This window comes from Falco cherrug, chromosome W, assembly GCF_023634085.1.
Source record: "Falco cherrug isolate bFalChe1 chromosome W, bFalChe1.pri, whole genome shotgun sequence".
Lineage (NCBI taxonomy): Eukaryota > Metazoa > Chordata > Aves > Falconiformes > Falconidae > Falco > Falco cherrug.
Window position 1 is genome coordinate 16,430,921 of NC_073719.1, and position 21,895 is coordinate 16,452,815.

Consider the following 21,895-nt stretch of genomic DNA (forward strand, 5'->3'; position numbering starts at 1 on the left):
AATATTAGACATAGTAAAGCATCTTTATTTTCATGTATTCCACCCTCTTCTCCGAATTCTGTGGTCGTTTCTGTGCTTGATCTGACTTCTTTATGAATGCATAAAAAGAGTATGCAGGAGAAACAGGTTTATGGAAATACACCTTTCTCTGCTTTTCTTCCCATGAATCCTATGCCTGCTGATGCTAGAAAGAATCTGTTGGATATCTGCTAGCAGGAAGCCACGAGGCAGCTGGTACAACACTGAGGTTTCCTGGAGTGCTGTTTCTGCACAGCACTGTTGGAGGTACATGACACTCCAGGTAGCACTTTCACAGGATGCAGACTGCAAGGGTAGTTGGAGTTTCTGAGAATGCTGATTTGTGTTTCCTTAACAGAACCACTTGTATAAAAGCACTCTGTCCCTTCAGGTGGAAGTAGTGTCCCCTGCAATGAGTTCGGGTGTGTTTAATGATGGTTGTGTAGCTCCTGAGATGAGAGGGAAAGAGGTCACATTGTTTGGTTATGTGGAAGTGAAAATTTTAAAACATTCAAGAATCTCTGGAGGTTGAAAGTTTCTTGTCAGTCTAGCATGATCTTTATTCCTTTTATCGTAATTTTAATTTTTTTCATTAAAAGAATTAAACTTGTGACCTTTACTATTCATATGTGGGACTTTTGTCTTAGGACCAAGCTATGCCTTTTTCTGTAATTTGGCATAATAAATTATGATTTCTCTCTTCTACCTTATGAGCTGACTGAGATAGAACCAGATCACAACATCCACACAAGGGAAAACTTTTAAACTGGCTTCATTAAAGATGCTTACTTTAACATGAAGTCTAATTAGCTTTTCCTTTTCTCATAATGTCATGTTTCAAACCACAGGTTTGCTAAAAAGCTATGTATAGAATGTGTTTTAAAACAATGAACGGGGTTTTTATGATAAATGAAATCACTGAAGTACTGTGATGTACTGTGGAGTTCTACGTTATGCTTCATTTGAGAGATTAGTAACAGAGAATCAAGACATCAAAAATTGTCTGTCACTCACAGTCTAACTAAACTGCATTCTTCTATCTTGTAGCATCTAATGGCAGTGGGGTTTGAATTTCCTAATGAACAAGTGCTGAAATGTCAAAACCACAAGAAACATGGTGTTACACTGAACTGCATATGATAGCGGTGTTTGTTATGTAGTTAGGCAATGCCTCAGGAAAACATGCTTAGGTTTACATGGCAGACTTCAAATGGGATTCCTAAATGTAAGTGTGGCCGATGTGATTTGGGATAATGATGAAATTTTTACAAACTATCAGGAGTGTTCATTATAACTTTGAACTGTAACTTCTCCAATCCGGAGACACCTTTTGAAAGCAAAATGAAAAAGAATATTGGTTAGGAATGCAATTGTCCAGATTTCTCTTTCTAAGTGTTCAGTTGCAAATGGCCAAAAAGCCAGTATCAAAAGGAAGCTACGTTCTTGTAAATGAAGCAGGGTACTTAATGAAAACATGTGGGTTTTTTAATGCCTCACACCAATATTATTTTTTTTTATTATGAAATAATTCGAAAGGCGACCTCAGTGCACTATATTCCTTTTCCTGTCTCTCCAAGGAGAGGAGTTAGCAAGATGTGAGAGTGGAGGACATTGTTCTTGAGAGAATTAAGTTGGATCAGTGAAGACTATGTCGAGGATTCAAGCACTCAAAAGCTGATGAAAGAAAAAAAAGGTGAAGTTTGTCTAGTGGTAACAGCAGTGGTAACAGGTAACTGCATTAGTCTTCTTTCTGCCTCTTCAGGAGAATAGAAATTAAAACTGATCTAATTTTTTAGTCAAGATAGTTCAGGAAACGGTTTCTTAAGGTTCAAGCTAATGCAGTGAAAGCTTTGAAGACCCCTTTACTTCAAGATAGCCTTTCAGATATTTTTTTTTAAACTGTGGTACCTTTTTTCAGTGATTCTAGGAAGCGTTGTTTAGAATCATAGCTAAAGAATTGTGCTATGTTTTGTAAAAGAAAAAAAATTAGGCACTAACTGTTTTAAGTTCATATGCTGCCATGATACGATAAAATGAACTGAAAGACACTTTAAGGCAGACGCACGCATTTCATTTTTCCAGTTGTATAATACCAGGTTATAGATTAGTCTAGTCCTCAGAAGGTAGAATTAGTCGTCGATTCTTCAGTTATTGAACTGAAAAAAAAAAAATAAATCCAAACTGCGGCGAATGAAGAGACGGGACACAGCTTGATGCAAGCAAGTTGTCCATTTATTAGTGATTTTCTTACAATTATATACGTTTCTACCTTCTACATATTACACACTGATTGGTTAAATCTTAAGCGTAAAAACACTGATTGGTTGACATTTAAGGCACACCGTTAGAACAATAGGAACTTATTAGTTTACCTTGTCATAGCAACAATTCCTATTCTAAGATTAGGGGGTTTCTTCCTACGTGACTTTCTTAATTAATAAAGTTCCTTATCGGCACTATCCATTCCCTTATCTGGCTACTTGTTCCTCTTTGTCTGTCTGGTTGCCTCCTCAACTGTGACGGCTCAGGGGTCTGCAGTTAGCTTGCTCCTTTGTTCCCAGGGCTTGTGCCCTACAAGTTCTAACAAGTCTCTATTCATCAGGCTGTCAGTACTTGGACTCTTGTCCTTGAGGCCTTGTCCTACATCTCCCCCTTCCTGTTGCACAAAAAGAACCCCTGAAATCGAATGAGTTATTAATTTTTGTAAGCCTTGTAAAAGACAAGGTATAAGTAATAAAACAAACAACAAAGCAACTAAAGCATATATAATCATCTTCACTAAACTTCTTAACCATCCTGAAATGCCCCAACCACTAAACAGTTTATCTAACCAATCCCAAGTATCACTTTGTTGAAGATGAGAAACTCCATCCTTCAATCTTTGGATGCTAGCATGAATTGATTCCGAATGATCTGAAAGGTTCATGCAACACATCCCTTCAAACTCTTCACAACCGTGACCTTGTGCCAGAAGCAAAAAATCTATTGCAGCTCTATTTTGTAATGTTGCGTGGCGAACACTATCAACATCTAATAAAAGACCAGACAGGGCACTGCTTGTGGCATTAGTTTGCTTGGCAAGCCAACAGCCAAGCTTATCTAATGTCGCTAGAGCCTTTCCTGCAGCAGCTCCAGGCAACAGAAGAGATGCAGTAAAGCGTTGGCCAAAAGACCAAAATTGCATGTTATCATCACAATCGGAGGCAAATGCATGAACGCCGCGCTTTGCCCTTCGAGAGTAGCGATGTTGTAAAATCATAGATGTGTTAGGAGTCAGGACGGAAAGTCGCCCTAAACTACGCGGACCTCCTTTTATATGAGAAGTAATGACAGGCCATGCTCGATCACCACAAATAAAAAATACTCCAGCAGGTAGTGAGAGCGGAGCATTGCTAGATTTAGACAAGTTGTTAGCAGTGTAATTACACCAGATACTTGCACTTCTAAAAACAGGATGAATAGGGGAAACGTCCCATGCCCTAGATTGATTCTTTTCCGTGTAGTTAAATTTTATGCAAAAATCCATTTTTACTGAACCAAGGAGTTCAATTTCTTGTGGTTCCAAAGTGGCCATGGGAGATGGGGTATCCATACATCCTAATTGTCTGTCACATTTTTTGATACGTTTTTGGGTGGAAAAAGACTTTGAAGGTCCCTAATACAGGCCATTCATCTAATGGTAAGCCCACAAGACAGGTGGAAAAAGGCTGATCCGGAGTGGCCATAGCAAGACACAGAGTATCCTGTCCAGTCAAGTTCGCCAACGTGACCCAAACATTTACCTTTGGTAGAAAAGGGGGATAAGAGCTACCTTCAATAGGCCAAGGTCCAGATGTGAACATCATTATCCATATTACTGACAATGCTTGTTTCTCCTTTTCTTTTTCCATCGTCTTTTTACAACCAGCCATTTTTCTGGTCGTACTGTCCATGACCGAGGCACTGCAATTGATTGTCCACACTCTAATCCTACAATAATGTTCTTGTTAATAATATAAATTCTGCTTGCTAATGCAATATATTGAAACAACAACCGTGCAATAGCCCGTACTTCTAGGCTTTCAATCAATGATAAAAAATTTGCAAACACTAAGTTTGACAAAATCTCAGAACCTAACCCTATAACTCCCTCTAATTCCAAAAGAGGTTTTCCCATAAAACATTCAGCCCACTGTCTATGATTAAACCTTAATATTTGATTATTACACTCAGAACACATCCGATGACCCCATCTGTCCTTTAGTCTTACAACTCGCCAGCGATCGTGATCACAGAGTTCACAATGAATCTTGATCCACGGTCGACAGAATGGTCCGTGTTCATAGCAACATAACTGTAGAAATCGAGACGCTGTCCAATCTGGCTCATGACAGTGTCGTTGAAAGTCGATGTAAGGGAAGATAATATCTGCTAGTGGTGCCGTCAGCGCGTTGGGGATCTGCTCTGGTCCAAACGTATTACCTTTGTTAAGTGGTTTAATCCAGGGCGATATTGTCCGTTCCAAGCGCTGTAAAAAGCGAAATCTAGATGCTATATCCTGAATTTGTTTACCTGACATTAATGCAAAACAGAAATCCTCACGCAGTTTTTATTTCATTCTGTAGGGTCGGTGTCGGTATCAGTTGTCTGCGGTAAAGGTTCACGGAAAGGTCGTACATTCTTTGCTGGGATCCATCTGGGTCCTTTTTCTGTGGAGACGCAAGCATAACCTTTTCCCCATGTAACAAGAGGATGTGGTCCCATAATTTTACCTGTTTCTGGATCTCGGACCAATACTGGGGCTTTAACCCGTGCCTCGAAGGAGGTATTTGCAGTGAAATGTCAAACTATCGGTGGGTTGTTATCTATTAAAGAACAATTTAAAAAATTAAAAACATACAATGCTTTCTGTAACCGTTCCTCCCGAATAGCCATTCCCATTCCCCCTTTTTGTTGTTGCAATAGACGTTTTAGAGACTGATGAGACCGTTCAATGAGAGATTGACCAGTGGGGGAATGAGGAATGCCAGTAATATGAGTTATACCCCATAGGGCAAAAAAGGTTTTTATAGTTGTTGAAATATAAGCTGGACCATTATCTGTCTTTATCTTTGAGGGAATACCCAAAGTAGCAAAAGCACGCATTAGATGTCTACGAACATCTCGTGCCTTTTCTCCTGTGTGACAAGAGGCAAACAAGGCACCTGAAAATGTATCAATGGAAGAGTGGATATATTTAAGGTTACCAAATTCAGAATCATGTGTGACATCTGTTTGCCATAACTGTAGGCTTTGTAATCCTCTAGGGTTAACTCCTGCAGCAACTGATGGGAAAGAATGTTTTTGACAATCAGGACAGACAGCAATAATATTTGACGCTTGTTGAGAAGGAAGGTCAAACTGTCGTTTAAGAGCTCCAGCATTTCGATGGAAAAAAGAGTGACTTAGTTTAGCTTGTGCAATGCGGTCTGGCAGTACTTGAACTGGTAACGTCAATAGATCAGCTCGTCGATTGCCTTCTGCAAGAAAACCAGGTAGTGAGGTGTGAGATCGATCTAATATGCATAACAAAATAAGGCGCAGATCGAGAGTCCAAAAGGAAAGCAAGTTCCTGTAACAGGGTAAAGAGTTGTGAATGTGAAACACTCCACAGCACAGAAGCTTCGGCTCGTGTAACAATACCTGCAACATAAGCGGAATCAGTAACAAGGTTGAGTGGTACGTTCCATCTTCGGAAAACACGAACAACTGCATTCAGTTCTACTATTTGAGGTGAACCGGAGACTGTCTCTATGTCCGAGTCCCATCGTCTCCGTTGATCATCCCACCGTAGGAGAACAGATTTATGTGATTTGCCTGATCCATCTGTAAACACAGTAAGTGCCTGTAAGGGTTGTTCGCTTCTTTTGGGTTTTAACATCAGACGAAAGTCAATGTTAAACAGTTTGTGTGAAGGTGGATGGGAAGTTATTTCACCTGTATAGTCGGCAAGTGCCATAACAAAGGTGTCTGATTGCCGATAAAGCCATTGTAAGTATACTGTTGTTATTGGTAGGCCAATACAGACAAAATCCTTCCCTGATAAGGTTAACCGGCGTGATCTAGCTTTAACAATCAGAGAGGCAAACATTTCATGTTGTGTCAAAATAGTTTTTGTAGGCTGGTTAGGTAAAAAGACCCATTCAATAATTAACAGGGGGTCTGAGTTCTGAAGGTCCCATTGAAATATCAGGGCATGAGGCTGTCGAGCAGGGTTTAAAATAATCAAGTAAAAAGGTAGTTCAGGGGCCCATCGGTGGGCCTGTCGAGAAGCGATAGCTGAGGCAACCTTTTGTAAAGATGTATCTGCTTCAGGGTTAAGATTACGTGGAGAACAAAGATTAGTGTCCCCTTTTAGTAGTTCAAACAGAGGACCCAAGTCTGTATTAGAAATTCCCAATAGTGGTCGAACCCAATTTATTGTTCCCAGTAATTTTTGTGCATCATGCAGGTTTCTTACATTGGTATTGATCTGCAATGGTTGAGGAATAATAGTTTGTGCTCTTATTCGCCAGCCCAGATATTTCCAAGGGGGAAACTGTTGGACCTTTTCTGGTGCTATAGAGAGACCTGCCGAATTCACGGCATCTGTGACAAGGGCTACAGCTTTCTCCATGACTTCGTGATGTTGTGCTGCCACTAAAAGGTCATCCATATAATGATACAATAACACAGTAGGCATAGCATTTCGGACAGGACTGAGTATTTTTGCAACGTACCATTGACACATTGTAGGGCTATTTTTCATACCTTGTGGCAGTCCAACCCACTGATACCTCTGCAGCGGAGCTTGCATGTTGATGCTTGGAATTGAAAAGGCAAATTTCGGGGCATCATCTGGATGTAACGGGATACTGAAAAAACAATCTTTAAGATCTATGACAGTTAGATGCCAGTGTCGAGGGATCATAGTCGGGGACGGGAGCCCGGGTTGGAGGGCTCCCATATCTTCCATAGCATCATTAATTTTTCTGAGATCATGGAGCAAGCGCCACTTGCCAGTTTGTTTTTTAATAACAAAACCTGGTGAATTCCATGGGCTAGTAGAAGGTACAATGTGTCCCTTGGACAGTTGTTCTGAGACTAAGTTTTGAAGTGCACGAAGTTTTTCCAAAGGAAGGGGCCATTGATCCACCCAAATAGGAACATCAGTCTTCCAGGTTATTTTTAGGGTGTTGTGCACTTCAATGGCCCTATCTAAAAATGTGTACGGATAGACATTCCCCATTGTGACAATACATCACGTCCCCACAAAACCATAGGGACAGGCAGCACAAAAGGTTTAACAGAAGCCACATGTCCCTCTGGTCCTTGAATTCGAATTAGTTCCAAACTCTGACGACTGTTACCGGCCCCCCCTATCCCAGCCAGTGCCTGAGAGACATTAGTCAGTGGCCATTGCGGAGGCCATTTGGCTTGAGAAATTACTGTGACATCAGCTCCAGTGTCAGTGATCCCATTTAGTGCTATTTGTTGGTCACTGTAAACAAGGGTACACTGATACATAGGTCGCTGTGGAGAAATGGATTGTACCCACAAAATGTGAGGGAACCCTGTAGATCCAAAACCTCCTCTCCTCTGTGGAGGGTGATCCGTGATAAGAGAGCTTACCCTTGCCGGAAACAGAATCAATTGCGCTATTCGACTACCCTGAGGTATCGTACAAGGTGGGAACGGAGTCCATGCCATGATTTTGATTTCGTCCACACTGTCAGAGTCAATAACACCTGGTAAAACAAAGAGACCAGACAATGTTGTGGAAGATCTACCAATTAACAGAGCTTGTGTATCGGGGGGTAATGGTCCTTTGACATTTGTTGATAATAAATGAACCGAGGAATCGAGCAGTGTTACTGTGTGTGAGGTTGCCAGGTCCAATCCGGCGCTGCCTGAGGTTGCTGGACAGAGACTTGAGGTGTCGGTGCTTCTCTCCGAGCTTGTTGAAATGTCAGCTGTGGCACTTGTGTCTGCACGCGTCGCTGCCCCGCGCTGGGTGGTCGGTTTCCCTGTATCGGTTGCCCCTGGAAGTCATACTTAGATCGACACTGATTAGCATAATGACGCCCTTTCCGACATGTCGGACAAACTCCAGGACCAGGAGGTTGTTGTCTATTCCCCGCAGCCCGAGCAAGACAATTTCTCTTTAAATGGCCAGGCTTACCACAACCATAGCAATTCCCCACAGCATGCATCGCTGCAAAAGCAGCAGCCATAGCTTCAAACTTGTGGTCAACCGTACCGATTCGGTTACATGCTTCCACCATTTCCACCAGAGTGGGGTTCGGGTTGGGAAGAGACTTCAGTAGCCTTTTACAATCGGCATTAGCATTTTCAACAGCTAGTTTTGTTAGCAATATATCCCGAGCTTCCGCATTATCTACTTGACGTTCCAAAGCCTGTTTTAGTCTATCAATAAACTGCATATAAGGTTCTCGAGACTCCTGAGTGATGTTAGTCAAAGCTTTTTGCGGCTTTTGTACGTCAGGAACCTGGAAAAAAGCCTTTTTCGCCTCTTCTCTAATTGCCTCGAGCGCCGCACGGGGGCAGTGTTGAGCCCGCGCTACCGGATCAGCACGTGCCCCGGTGCCCGTACGATGCTCTATTGTCAGTGCAGCTAATGCAGCACCATTATGATTAACATACGTGAGCAGGAGTGCTGGCAGTCCCCCTCTCCAGTGCGACTCCCATAACGTGTACTGAGTCGGGGTTAGTAGCAATCGTGCTAAAGATTTCAAATCATGAGGAGTCATGACATAAGTATCAAACACAGAAGATAACAGGCTTATAAAATAGGGAGAAGAAATACCATGTTCCGTAACCGTGTGGCGCAGTTCTTTAACAACCGAAAAAGAAAGAGCCTCCCATCGTGCTCCCCCTGCCCGACCCTGAGAATACAAGACCGGAGCAACTATAGTTTTAGCCATTTCTAAATCCCCCTTCTTTAAGGCTTGTTTCTTTATTTTTGCCCACACATCACGCAGATCAGGAGGGTATAAATCAGGTTCTTGTTCAGGCTCTACGGGTCCCAGGTCAAAGGGGTCGTCTTCTGGCGGATACTCCACTGCGTTAACACCCAGGGGTTTAGAGCACTGTGATTTAGACGCTGATAAGGACAGGGCTATAGGAGCTTGCGACTCCTCCTCCTCTCCTTCCTCTGCCTTTTCTTTCTGTGCTTTCAGAGTCTCAAAAATAACTCTCCATGAAGAGAGCAGACGGTGGGACTCAGTATTGCCTTTTGTCGCAGAATCCCACAATTTCACCCCTGTATCGTCCCAAAGTTCCTGCATGAAAATTGTAGTTGCAGTCACTGCAGGCATATTTACTTGCACCCACTTAAGCATTGCTTTAAGGTCATGCCCAGAAATACTTTTCTTATGTTTGTTAAGGAGACCTTTTGTAAGCACATATAGGTCTCTTTCTGGGGATGAAGCCTGATTCCCCATTACGGATTTCCCACAGCTCACCTCTCAACTCCGGAGGGATTTATGGCCATCCGGCTCCCGCTTCCTTTCAGCGGATCATTCAAAGTTCTGTGGGATTCGCTGCATGTCGCTCAGTTAGGCGATTCGAGAGCCCTCCACGTCAGATCCTTCACCGGATCACGTCGGGGTCACCAATTTGCGGCGAATGAAGAGACGGGACGCAGCTTGATGCAAGCAAGTTGTCCATTTATTAGTGATTTTCTTACAATTATATACGTTTCTATCTTCTACATACTACACACTGACTGGTTAAATCTTAAGCGTAAAAAACACTGATTGGTTGACATTTAAGGCACACCGTTAGAACAATAGGTACTTGCTAGTTTATCTTGACCCAGCAATAATTTTTATTCCAAGGTTAGGGAGTTTCTTTCTACGTGGCTTTCTTAATTACATATCGGCACCATCCGTTCCCTTATCTGGCTACTTGTTTCTCTGTCCGTCTGGTTGCCTCCTCAACTGTGACGGCTCAGGGGTCTGCAGTTAGCTTGTTCCTTGGTTCCCAGGGCTTGTGCCCTACAAGTTCTAACAAGTCTCTATTCATCAGGCTATCAGTACTTGGACTCTTGTCCTTGAGGCCTTGTCCTACAATTGACCACTGTTAATCACCAGGCAGTGGGGGTGGGGGTGGGTGGTGGGCTCTCAGCTTGCCATTCCCTCAGCCAGAATTCAGCAGGACCCCTTTTTCTTGCCTGATCAGAGACAGGTCACGCACATACCCCAGAGCCCAAGTGTGATTTGCACATCCCTTCTCCATCGTGACCCCCAAAGCTGCAGTGCTGGGGGGACAGGACACGTGTCTACCCAGTCCTGCCTGCGTGGAATCTCTGGTGTGTCTAATATAGAGGCTGAGCACACGCAGACTTCTCTGGGAACAAAATGGAGGCGGGTCTGGCCTTCATCCCCCTTCCTGGCCTTGGTTCTTCACACACCCCAGAGGTACTCTGGGGGCCTTTTCCCCCCACCAGCTCCTCAAATCCCACTGATGTCAGCGCCGGGCTCAGCAGCTTTATTGTGAGGAGGCAGGCACCAAGCTGTGATGTGGTCTCTGCCATTTCCCAATAAACCAACTTGAAAATTTCATTTAAAAAGAAGAAAACCCAGGCGAAAAAAGGGTGGGTTTGTGTGGAGTTTCAACAGGAAAGCCACAAGAAGGGGAGAGAGAAGGCTGAAGAGCCTGGCAGTGCCCAAGGACCACCACCACGCAGCACCCGCAGGGACAGAATTTCAGGGGTGCGCTGAGGCTTAAGAGAGCAGGAGCAGCCTGCGCTGGGCTGGCGAGGCTGTGCTGCTCTGCCCTGTCCCCACGCTCAGCCTGACCCCGTGGCAGGGGACCTCGGGGTGCACCGCCAGTGTGAGAACACTCGTGGCTGGAAGGGAAGGCTTCTCTCCTTTGCATATCTTGGAGAAAAAACAGAGGGGGTGGCTGTTTGCAGCACAGCAAGCAAGGCGGGGAGTAAAGGATCTGCTCCCAGCCACAGCAGGGTCCTTCTTCAGTGACTCCAAACACCTGGCTGGCTTGCAAACTTAATAAAAAATTAGTAAATAATAACCCGGAAAATGAAGCAAGAATAAGCTCTTTTCACTACATCATTGTAAGTGCGTCAACACCCAGAAATACACAAAAGGATACGTGCCAAGAGCCACCCATCAAAGAGAGGCTTCCTTCCATGCTGGGTCTCACTTTCACACTTCTTGCACTCCAACAAACAAAAAAACCCAAAACAAACCAAAAAAAGTAAAAAAAGAAAGAAAAAAAAATTTCACCAGTTGATGTACAAACAGAGTCTTCCCTTTTCACAGATTTGTGGGTTCTGCCTGCCCCGATGTGGTCGGTGCGGTGCCCTTGGGAACAAACGGTAGCTGTACAAAACAGTATGACGATTTTCTTACAAACATACACCTGCAGTGTTTACTGGTTGGGTTTTTGTGTCTGGGGTTTTTTTTAAGTTTCAAAACTAGGTTTTAGGTCACGAATGGCTTGCAACTTTTTTCTACAGTAAATCAGGCATATATTTTTAGTTTTCGTTTTAGGAATGTGTAAGGCATTTTGGTAAGGTGACAGTAAGGTCTAGGTCACAGACTGGTCAGACTGAAGTCCCTTCCTTCACGCTGTCCTCTTCCCCCTGGAGAAGGAAAAGAGAGGTGGGTTACTCAACTGGGTCTCAACCTTATTCTCGTGGCAGCTCAAGCATCAAAGCGTTTCACAGATGGGCCAGGTCCTGCCTTTTGAGAAGGGAGAACCATGGCCACCATCTCCTGTGCTCCCAGAGCTTCCCAAAAGCCACCCAGATGGTTTCTGGCAGCAAGTGCCACCTTGTCTCCGGTTTTCAACCACCGCCTGACACGCGCTTCCCCCTGCCCTCCACCAGCACCAAGGGGAGGGATGGCTGCGGCCACCACAAGTACCGTTTCCTGAAGCTGTTCTTTACACTTCTTCAGTCTCCCTTTGGCCAGTTGGTCCTGGGTAACCTTCAGTCGCTCCTGTAGTTTGCTTGCTGCCTGGCCCCGGTTCTTTTTTTTTTTTCCTAGTTTTTCCTACATGGGAGTCAAAAGAAGGCGTCTGCCTGAGTCTCCCTTGGCCATCTGGCGACTCCCCCCTCCAAAACATCTGGGGTCACCTCAGGTCTCCACTGAGCTGCCTCGGTGGCCACAAGCCAGCGATGCGCCACTGCTCCAGCGGCGTGCTCAGAGGCTCTACCTGGGAGGTGTCCTTTAAACACCCCTAAACCCCCAAATCCAGCCACACCCCGGTGACAATAACAAAGCCACAAGCTCTACCTCCTGCACCAAGGGCTTCAGAGTCGAGAGGGAGCACCCACGTCCTCGTGAGCACCCGCTGGCAGGGGCCACTGGGTTTCCTCTCTCACCTGAGGCTACCACCCAGCACGGTGCACCGCCTAGGCTTCCCCCCCCACCCTCACACCCGGCGGGAGCAGGTTTGCAGGCGCTTGCCTGACCTGCAGCTGCTCCATCTGCCTCTCCAAGGCCGCCACTTTCATCTTCCGGCTCTTCCTCAGCTGCTCCTCTTGCCGCAGCACCTCTGACTTCTCAGACAGCTCGTTCATCAGCTTGCCGCACCACTCCTGTAACCTGGCCACCTCAGCGTTTTGCCTGCACCAACAGAAGCAGCGTTATGCCAGCCCACAGGCCAGTCAAGCATCCCTGGCGTTACCCAGGGGGAACACAACCTCCTGTGGGTCTGATAACAGGGCTTGAAACATCTCAACGGTTGTGTTGGCCTGCTCCTCGGACACGCCTGGTCCTTCAGGGATGGGGTGGAAGGAGCTGATACATCAATTTCAAAAGCTCCTTTTCCATCACAGGAGACATTTCTTTCTCATGAAGTAGAAGACGCAAGGATCTGTGTTCCCAGACACAGGAGAAAGCACTCTAAGCAGCTGGAGTCTGCTCGGTAATTAATTGACCACTGTTAATCACCAGCCATTTCAGACTTTCTACAAAAAGGAGCGCCAAATTCTTCTCCCTAGCTCCTGGTTGTTCTGTATGCACCAGGCAGGTCTCGGTTCTCTGCAGCACCGCTCCCATCAAAGAGCCAGCGACATTTCTTCTGAAGTTGGTGAGCACAAGCTCTCCCAAGTGTGGAGAAATGCTGCAGCGCCTTCTGGTCCCCTCTGCCCCCTCCGCTAGCATCAGCACAGGTGACTCCAAAGCAGAGAGGGCTTCCCCTGCCCTTCCACTTGGGAAAAGCATCCTTGTTTCCCCTGCCAGGCCCACAGAAGCCATTTGGCAATCTCTTCCTCACTCCCTCCTCTACCTCCAGCTAGCTGGGGCGTCTGTAGAAGCACCCTCCAGAAAGGGGGTGGCCAAGCCTGATGGACAGCCCCCCCCAGGGCTTGCCAGAGGGCAGCCCCAGGCTCTGCCCCCCACCCCCACCCCTAGTCTTACTTGCTCTCCATCTGACTTCTGATCTGGCAGAAGGCATCGCTCAGGATGGAGTTCTCCTGCTGCAGGCGAGCCAGCTGCGTGTCGGGGCCATTCTCCAGCTGCTCCTGCAGGGTGCGGATCTAGGGAGAGACCAACAGGGGTTAATGCCGCCGCTGCCAGCCCCTCAGCTCTCCCCTGAGGAGCCCACTCCATGGGCAAGAGGGACGGGCAAGGAAGCCACAGCGAGCTGTCTGCTGATGCTGACAGCCCCTGCGGCTGCTGCATCCCGTGAGGATGCTCCCACATCCCTCTTCTAGCGTGAGCACCACGGCTCAGGAGCACTGCAGGGCTCTCGCCCCTCCCCGAGGCTCTGGCCCCCTCGTCCACCTCGGTCTTCTCCAAAAGACCAGGCAGCTGCCACCGAGGGCCAGCCGGCAGCCAGCGGAGGAAGCTGCAGAGCACCGCGTGGGGCTCACCTTGCCCTGCAGCTGCTGCGTTTCGCTGACATGGTCCTGGTAGCTGGCCTGCACGCGTGCCTGCACCGCTGCCATCTCCTGCTCGCGGGCCAGCAGCTGCTCCTTCAGCTTGCCCTCCACGGCCGTCGCCTTGGCCCGCTCGGCCGCCAGCTCCTTCGAGGAGAGAAGCCACCCGGTCAGTTTCAGCGCAGGAACTCCCCTGCTTTAAGGGGACTCGAAACAAGTGGCCTCCTGGCTCAGAAGACTTTAAGAAGTGTAACCCTTTCGGCGCTGCCCCCAGGCCCAGCTACACCCTTCCGCACTTCCATTTCCTCCTGCATTAAGCTTTGGGCTCAGTGGCCACTGGATGCCACTGTTGTTCCACACTGGGCCAGCTAGGAGACAGGCGTGACAGCCTGGAATTTTATTGCCCTCCCCGGCCCCAGGATCAATATCATCACATCAAGTCTGGGGCAAAGCAGGAAAACAAAAAAAATGAAAACACCCCCACAAACCAAACACACCCCCCCTCCGCCCCCTGCCAAGGCAGGGGTGCTCTCTTGGCCGGCTGGGTGATGCCGTGCCGCTGCCCTGGGCTGCCTGCACAGGCCGGGGCTTAGCACAGCACTCAGTGCACAGGGTGGCTTCGCCCTCTCCTCTCCTGCCTGCAGGCAGATGGACCTGCTGCAGCAGGGTCCTGGCGGCTGCGGGGCAGGAGGTGCTGAGCACGACGCGCCGGGGGTCCCTTCTGACTTCAACACCCAACGAGAGGTGGAGGCAAGGGGCTGAGTCAGGCAAGGGGGCTGTAAATAGCACCAGGCTCCTTAAAAAGGGACTGATCAACACCTTCTCAGCTCAGGGGCTCTGCCAAGAGATGAGAAGGGCTTTACTGTCCTCCGGAAAGCAGCAGAAAGCTGCAGTCTCTTACGGGCACGGCTTTAGCCCCCTCCAGCTGCGGCTGCCCAACAGGGCACGTGCCTCCCCGGGCTGGATCAGGCCCAGGAGAGGAGCTCAGGTGGGCATCTCCTCCCCTTTTGGGGGAGAAAACAGCAAATGGATGAAGGGCCCAGAGAACCCCTGGGCTTCACCTCCAAGGGCGGGTAAGACGCGGGGAGGGGGAGGCACACGGCGAGCCGTGAGGCGCAGAGCCCGTGCCAGGGGTGCCGGGAGGGCTGCGCGGCACTTACCTGACTCAGCTCCTCCACCTTGTTTCTGGCAGCGGCTGCAGCCTCCTGCTTGGTGGCGAGCTGCTTCTCCTTCTCCTCCAGCTGGCGTTTCAGGACAGTGACAGGGTCACCCTTCTGCTTGGCCTGCCGGCGCAGGGTGGCACATCAGCGGGGACCACCACCTCCGCATCCAACCCCTCCACCCCACACGCACAGGGTCCTGCCCTCTGCCCCAGGGAAAATTCAGCTCCTGTCTCTAAGGCTGCCCCTCGGGGGACAGCCTGCCCGAAAACGGGCTGCCTTCACCCCTCCGCACCCCCGGAGGCTTGGCCCAGCCCTGGTGGACACGGCGCTGCTGGCAGCCCTACCGCGTGCCAGGTGTCCTGGACGATGCCCGCTTTCTCCGTCAGGATCTCGATGAGCCGCTGGGCCTCCCCCTCGCCGAACACCGTGCTGCTGACTGTGGACACGAGCGTCTTGTAGGGCAGGTAGAGGGGCCCATCCGAGTCCGCAGGTGCTGGGGAGGAGAGAGGAGGTGTTGGGAGCGCTCGAGCCAACGGCAGGGCTGAGTAGCATCGCCTCAGTTGACTTCAACCCCATAACTGCCATTTCACGCCAGCAACCGCCCAGATGTCCACAGCCAAGTTTGATACCTCTCTAACTGAAAGCAACGTGACGAGCGCTGGGGACGGCGCCCACCACAGACAAGCGTTCCCTGAGCCAGCTGCCACCTCTGCCTGGCTCTGCTACTGCTCCCGCCGCCCTGCCACCGCCCTCCATCACACTGATCGATTCCAGACGGAGCTGGGCACGCTTTGCTAAAGCCAGGGAGCAGAGACGTGGTGGGCATCAGAAGCTGGACTCCATTGTGACACAGCCTCGCTGGGGGACTGTCGCTCCACGCAGCGGTGCCAGTGATGCAGAGCAGCAAGGTCATCTCCTGCCTTTCACCAGGCAGGTTCGTTCCAGCTCTTTGCTAAGGGAACGAGATGACTCCAGCCCTTCTCCGATCCCTCTGCCGGCTTACCCGACAGGGATATATGCAGAGGAACTTGGCCTTACTTGGCTCGCTCTTCTTCTTGGATGCAGCCACCTTCTTGACAGGTCCATTATGCTTCTGCTCCTCATGGGCTGGAAGAACATTGCTTTTCTTTAGGGTGACACAGCGGACCACTGGAGCACTTTGGTGCGCCTCTGGGACCTGTCCATTAGGTTTCTCTTGATGTTTCTTTCCTTTTCCTTTTTTCTCAACAGCTTCCTCTTTCTTCTTTTTCTCTTTTTCCTTCTGCTGAGTCTTCTTAAGCCCTTTGCCTTGCTTGGCCAAGGCTTCCTCAGAAGGACGGAGGACCTTCTCCGTGAAGGTGAACACCAGGAAGATCCCGATGGCCGATACCACCATCAAACCTCCAAAGAGCGCAACATTCAGCATCTGAGGGTCATAGACATCCATCCTGCCTTATTCTTCTGTGCCTGCAAGACACCACAACAACAGTTAGTGGGGAAAACAAAGAGGCGCAATGGCCTCTCTGTGAGCAGCGAGTTTCCCATGTCCATCTGTGTTGTGTGGGCAACCTGCTGACACCCCCCGCCCCCTCCCAGGTTTGCGCTCCTCCGCTGCGCTGCCTGCGCACGGTGCTCCAGCCACACCGCAGGGGCTGCTTGCGCTGGCTGCAGCAAGCTCCAGAAGAACCAAAGAGGGGGAAGAAAAAACCAGGGATGCAATCAGAGACAGCCACGAGCAAAGTGCCCATGCCTTGTCCAATGGGACGCTTTTGCACGACCCTGGGCAATCCCTGCAGCCCTGCGGCAGTAAGAGAGCCCGTTTCCAGACTGCCTGGTGCAGTTTGGCCAAGACCTGGGCTCTCCCTGGGCCACCTGGCCTTATCTCTGCACCCAGGCGCAGGTGGAAGTGCATCCAGGGTCTCAGCTCTGGAACAGAACACCCCCCTGGAAGGGGAAAGCATGCACGGGAGAGCTTTCCCCAGCTTTGCAACAGCCCTGGCCACCTCCCTTTGCCACCCGCACCCTGCGGCACTGCTGGCCTCTGCCCAGCCTGGCAGGGAGGACACGCAGTGACCACATCCCACTGGGTCGCTGCTCCCAGCCTCCAGTGACGAGAACCACCCCAGCAATGATGCTACAGACGCCACACAGAGAACCAAGACGCTACCATCTCCTTGCAATGCAAACACCAGGAAAAGGCCTGAGTTCAAGCCAACAAAGCGCAAAAGCATGGTCATTAACCATCTCATCTCCCCAGCAGATGCCCACAGGAAGAAAGGAGACTTGCAAAGGGAGCACTGGATGTGGTGCTTCTCTTTCCACCTCTGCTGTTAACTGGCGGGCATCCGTTCCCACCCTCCTCTCCACGCTCAGGTTCTCCACCCATAACACACGGAGCCGCAGGGAGACTGTACTGCCTGGTCTGAGACCTGGCAGGCAGGGTGCAGCCCCACGCGGAGGAAGATGCTGCTGCCTCCACTCTTCTTAATCGCTAACCGAACCCCGTCCCGAGTCTGGAAGCCAGGCTCTTCCCCGCTGTCCCACTCGTGCGTTTCCCCCATGGGCATCACCTCCACGTGGCTCACAACCCCCCCGATGCTGCAGTCAGGCAGTTCATCTGCGCAGGGGCACTCCCCAGGAGGTGCCAGGCTGCGCTTTCTCGTGATCAATGCATCAAGCCCTCGGCTATCAGGAGTTCCCATCCCCGCGCTGAACTGTCAACATCATTGAATTTCCTCTTTAAGAGGTTGTGGGCTGGGGACGGAGGGAGTGGCTGGAAAGGGAGGAGGCAAAAATAAGAATAAAACTAAGGAGATCAGCACCTTTTCAAAACCTCAGTGCTCACAGGGAGAGACCTCAGAGCCTTTCCCTTTCTCACAGCCGACAGCGGCGAACTCACTCCCAGCCGAATCCGCACTGGTGCAGCGAGGGGGTGACAGGGCAATGAAAACGTCGTCTCCAACCCCCAGGGGGGTTGTTGAGGGCTGTTTCAGCCAGCAGCCCAGCTCTCCCTGCCCGCCTCGCCAAGCATCCCAGACAAAGCAGCAGAGAGCCGGCAGGCGGGCAGGCTGCCAACGCCAGCTGGAACCAGCCTCCCCCCGGCAGGACCAACTTTCTACACCAGGGCACCGCGCGAGATCCCAGCTGATACTACAGGCATCGCTATCCCGGTCTGTCCCAGTCGTTTGGGATTTCAGCGGCCTCAGCCAGCTCCATCCCAGCACAGCTGGTGCCAGCCCCCTCCCTCCTGACAACGCAGCATCACTTTGGGATGGTCCCCATCGGGACAGAGGGATTATTCCTAACCTGCAGGGTGAAAAGGGATGGATTTCCTCTTCCTGGCAGCAAACAGAAACGAGGGTCCAGAGAACATGTACCCACGTCCTTCTGCGGGCTTTAGGGCCAGACCAATGTGCCCCGGAGCTGACCGGGGCGGAGCTGAGCGCCCTGCATTCCTCACCTGGCAACCCCAACAATGCGCTGGTACCAACAGAGCTGCTGACCTCACAGTGCCACCGCGTCACACTTAGATCAAAATTCGCCACTCCAGCTTAGGGCAAGGGCATCACTGACTGCTGGTAAATGCTCTCCAGCCCCGTCAGCTGCTCCCGCCGCCTCCCAAAGCAGCTGGATGCTGGATTGGCCTTTGGTTTTTGGTTGTGGATGGCTGGGGTTTTTGAGATACTAGTGAGAGATGAGAACTTCACAAGTGAAATGCCCTGTGATGCAGCTCAAATGAGCTCTGGCTAAAACTTACACTGTCTGACTGAATTTTAGAGGCACTAGAACTGTGCGCAGGACAAGAGCAGGTTTGGCAGTGTCTGTGACACCACAGCTGTGCCATGCAGAGCAGCACATCTGCACCATACAGGCTAGAAACCATTAGATTCCTTCTAGAGCTGCTGCTGTGGCAGAGGACGTTCAAGCCTGTGTCTGTTGAAAGACACGATCTCAAACACCCTGTGCAACAGTAGGAATTAACAATGCGCTTGATCTAGAGATGTGGTTGTGATTACTCATTTCAAAAGGCATTGCATCTCCACGTGGAGAAGCAAAGTTCTGTTCAGCCTGTCAGACACCGTTAACCAAGGAGTAAACATCTTGCTGCAGCATTCAGAGATTTCATGCTCAGTCGGCCTGGCTTGTAGCCAGAGAGTGCCGACCTCCTTCAGTTCCTCCTGCTGCACTGGGCCAAAATCTTGCAGCCTGCAAGACAGACAGGGTCGTTGTGCAGCAGTGCCAGCCTTCACACGACAGCTGGCCAGTGGACTGGAACTAGCCAGGGAGGCTGTGCTGCACAGGTGGCAGTTAAAAAAAAAAAAAAAAAAAAAAAAGAAATCCTGAAGAAATTCAGCTTTTCTCCACATCAGACGGCTTGGGTTGGGCTCCCTGATCTCCAAAAAAAGAATCCATTGTTGATTCCTTGGAGCAGCAAAGCCTTTCTGGTCTCTACAGCCCAGATGCTCACTCTGATTCTTTCACCCACCTCTCCAGAGCCAGCGGGAGCCGAGTCAGCCATTGGAGCCTGCCTGCGTGTAGCTTCCTCACCCGCCATACCCAGGGTAGCCCTAGAAAGGAGAGATGCGCTCCTGAGAGAGCCTGCAGCGAAAAGGGGAACAGTCTGAGCACGGATGGAGTGAAAACGTTCTCCCCGGTATTTCTGCATTGCTATTTGGCGTGTAGCCAGATGTCTGCTCTGACACACGTCAGAGAAAACCATCCAAATGCCTAAGCTAAGGCAGGGCTTACCTGCTTGGTGACCCGATGGCCTCTTCTAATGGTACTACCAAGTACATTTGATCGATTACTAGCATGCTGGAATACCACATTGAGTGTTTTGCCTCTTTTTTTAGGCATCAAGCATGAATGCCAAGCAAATGGGCCAGAGGACCTGCCCCAAGCTTGCATTGCTGAGAAGCCAGGAGGCTCCCTGGTCGTAGCTTTTGAAGCAAGTCCCGTGTAGATGTCATGCAGTGCCACAACTCTACAGGCATCCCATGTTTTAACAGATCAGTTATGTAAAGCAACCACTCTAGGCAAGGGTTTCACTAACTGCAGGGAAGCTGTCTGGTAGGATAAAGCACATTTTGGAGATGTAGCTCGTACGTACAAATGACCCTCAACAAATCAAATCTAAGGATTTCTCTTGGTTTATTAATATCTGCATTGGTTGTCCAGCAGCCCAATACTGTCCCCAATGGATTAACGCTAAAGGTCTCCAAAAATGTTGGTCCAACGCTGCAAAGTGTCAATGTATCATGGGATGAAAGGGGGGAGGGGGTGGGGGTGTGAGAACAAACTGGTTCCTGTTCTTAATTTTCCGAGTTGTAAAAAGCAAAATTCAGTCAGTCTTTTTGAGGCTGCTGGTCAAATGGCCAAACTCAGAAACAGTTTCCCCTGTAACCACTTTATACAGAACTGAAAACCTGTAGTGAAAGTTAGGCTAAAACAACCTGTTGGCACAAAAACTGGGTTACATTCTTAGTGCTAGCAGTTGCAGAGCAGTACTAATAAAGGCCAATCCTGAAGTGAAACAGACATAAAACAGACACATTTTTCTGGAGAAATAGTCCTAATCCACTCTTGTAAACTCACGGTGCAGTAATAATATTTAAAGGTTCACTTGTTCTAGAGGTTCAATGTTCTTGTTATGAAGTGCCTTGAGTTCTCCTTCAGCCTGAGGGATTCTATCAACTACTTTTCTGTTGACATAGTTTAATTTAGAACTACCTTCGTTTCTCTAATACACACTTACTAGCGGGTCAGATGCTTCTGAGGCTTCTACTAATGCCGATACTTCTATCAGAGCGCTCCAGTTCTATGGGTAGTACAGTGAAAAGAAACCACATCTCAAAAAGTGGTATTCTCAGCCCCAGTCTTTGGTCACTTGGTCCGTTTGTTCATAATCACTATTGATCTAACTTGGTAGAACCAATCAGCCTGACTAATATGGCTTGATCTGGGCTTTTTGTCTGTTAGCTTCTTTAATTCTGTAGAAATGCATGGAAATACCACCTAGACAGTCTGACCTGAAACTGAAATGCCTTTTGTATGGGGGGTGGAGAGCATTCCTGTGCCAGCTCCAGAGATCTTAAAAGGCTTCCACGTTTCACCGGTGGTTGCTTAAAGCTGTTTCCTTTGTGCAGTGTGTACATGGGAGTTGCATAGAGTTTTCCTGTATGTCTGTAGAGAAGAAGAAGAAAGAAAAAACCAAACCAAACCCCTTAGCCTCCCGTGCGTTACTGGGATATGTTCTGTGCGTGCCAAATTCAAACAGCCTAAATAAATGGGCTTTCCCTCCCCTGGGTCAGCGAGTGACTCCTCTGCAGCCTGCGGACTAGCCCTCCTGCAGCGGGGCCAGCGCTGCCGGCTGAGCGTGCCAGTGCCCCGCGTCAGCCGGGGGCTCGGGAGGCTGGTACGCGCCTGCTGCAGCTGCCGCACGGGGAGAAAGGATGGGGGTACGGGGCGGGGGGAGCAGGCTGGAAGTAAGAGCTGGCGGAGGTGGATGGAGTGGGGCGCGGGGAAGCAGGTTCACCTGCCTGCTGAGTGACGGCCAGCCTGCCGCGGGCTCTAGCTCCCTGGCAGCGCCTGCTCTCGGCCCGGGGGGCTTCAGACCCAAACGTCCACGCCTTGGGGAGCTTCCTGGGAAACTTGTTGCAGTCCGAGCAGGAGAAACCCTGCACATGTCAGTCACTTCCCCCGAGAGAACTGGGGGGGCTTTCTCTGGCCGGCCGCTGGAGCCCAGGCGCTTCCAGGCCGCCCCCTCCCCTGAGCTCTGGGCAGCTGTGTGGGGACAGAGCGGCACTGTCCCCACCGCTCCCGGCACAGCAGCGGGCTGCGCTGGCTCAGCCGCAGGGCCAGGGAA

General features: G+C 49.7%; 1 protein-coding gene across 3 annotated transcripts; it reads right to left on the minus strand.

Moving 5' to 3' along the window:
• Nucleotides 1-11,462: 11,462 nt before the first annotated feature.
• Nucleotides 11,463-21,327, minus strand: LOC129734587 (ribosome-binding protein 1-like). 3 transcript variants are annotated; one of them, XM_055698218.1, is made up of 10 exons: nucleotides 21,060-21,327; nucleotides 19,517-19,629; nucleotides 16,090-16,497; nucleotides 15,396-15,544; nucleotides 15,049-15,171; nucleotides 13,883-14,035; nucleotides 13,428-13,546; nucleotides 12,479-12,632; nucleotides 11,928-12,056; nucleotides 11,463-11,644 (listed from the first exon to the last, which is right to left on the minus strand). In XM_055698218.1, the coding sequence occupies exons 3-10, from the start codon at nucleotides 16,475-16,477 to the stop codon at nucleotides 11,606-11,608; spliced, it is 1,254 nt and encodes a 417-aa protein (XP_055554193.1). In that variant the 5' UTR covers nucleotides 16,478-16,497; nucleotides 19,517-19,629; nucleotides 21,060-21,327; the 3' UTR covers nucleotides 11,463-11,605. The 3 variants fall into 3 exon arrangements, with proteins under 3 accessions (XP_055554193.1, XP_055554191.1, XP_055554190.1); XM_055698216.1 differs by lacking the exons at nucleotides 11,463-11,644; nucleotides 21,060-21,327 and adding an exon at nucleotides 20,786-21,028 and having other exon boundaries at nucleotides 11,657-12,056; nucleotides 19,517-19,598; XM_055698215.1 differs by lacking the exons at nucleotides 11,463-11,644; nucleotides 21,060-21,327 and adding an exon at nucleotides 20,786-21,028 and having other exon boundaries at nucleotides 11,657-12,056.
• Nucleotides 21,328-21,895: the final 568 nt, after the last annotated feature.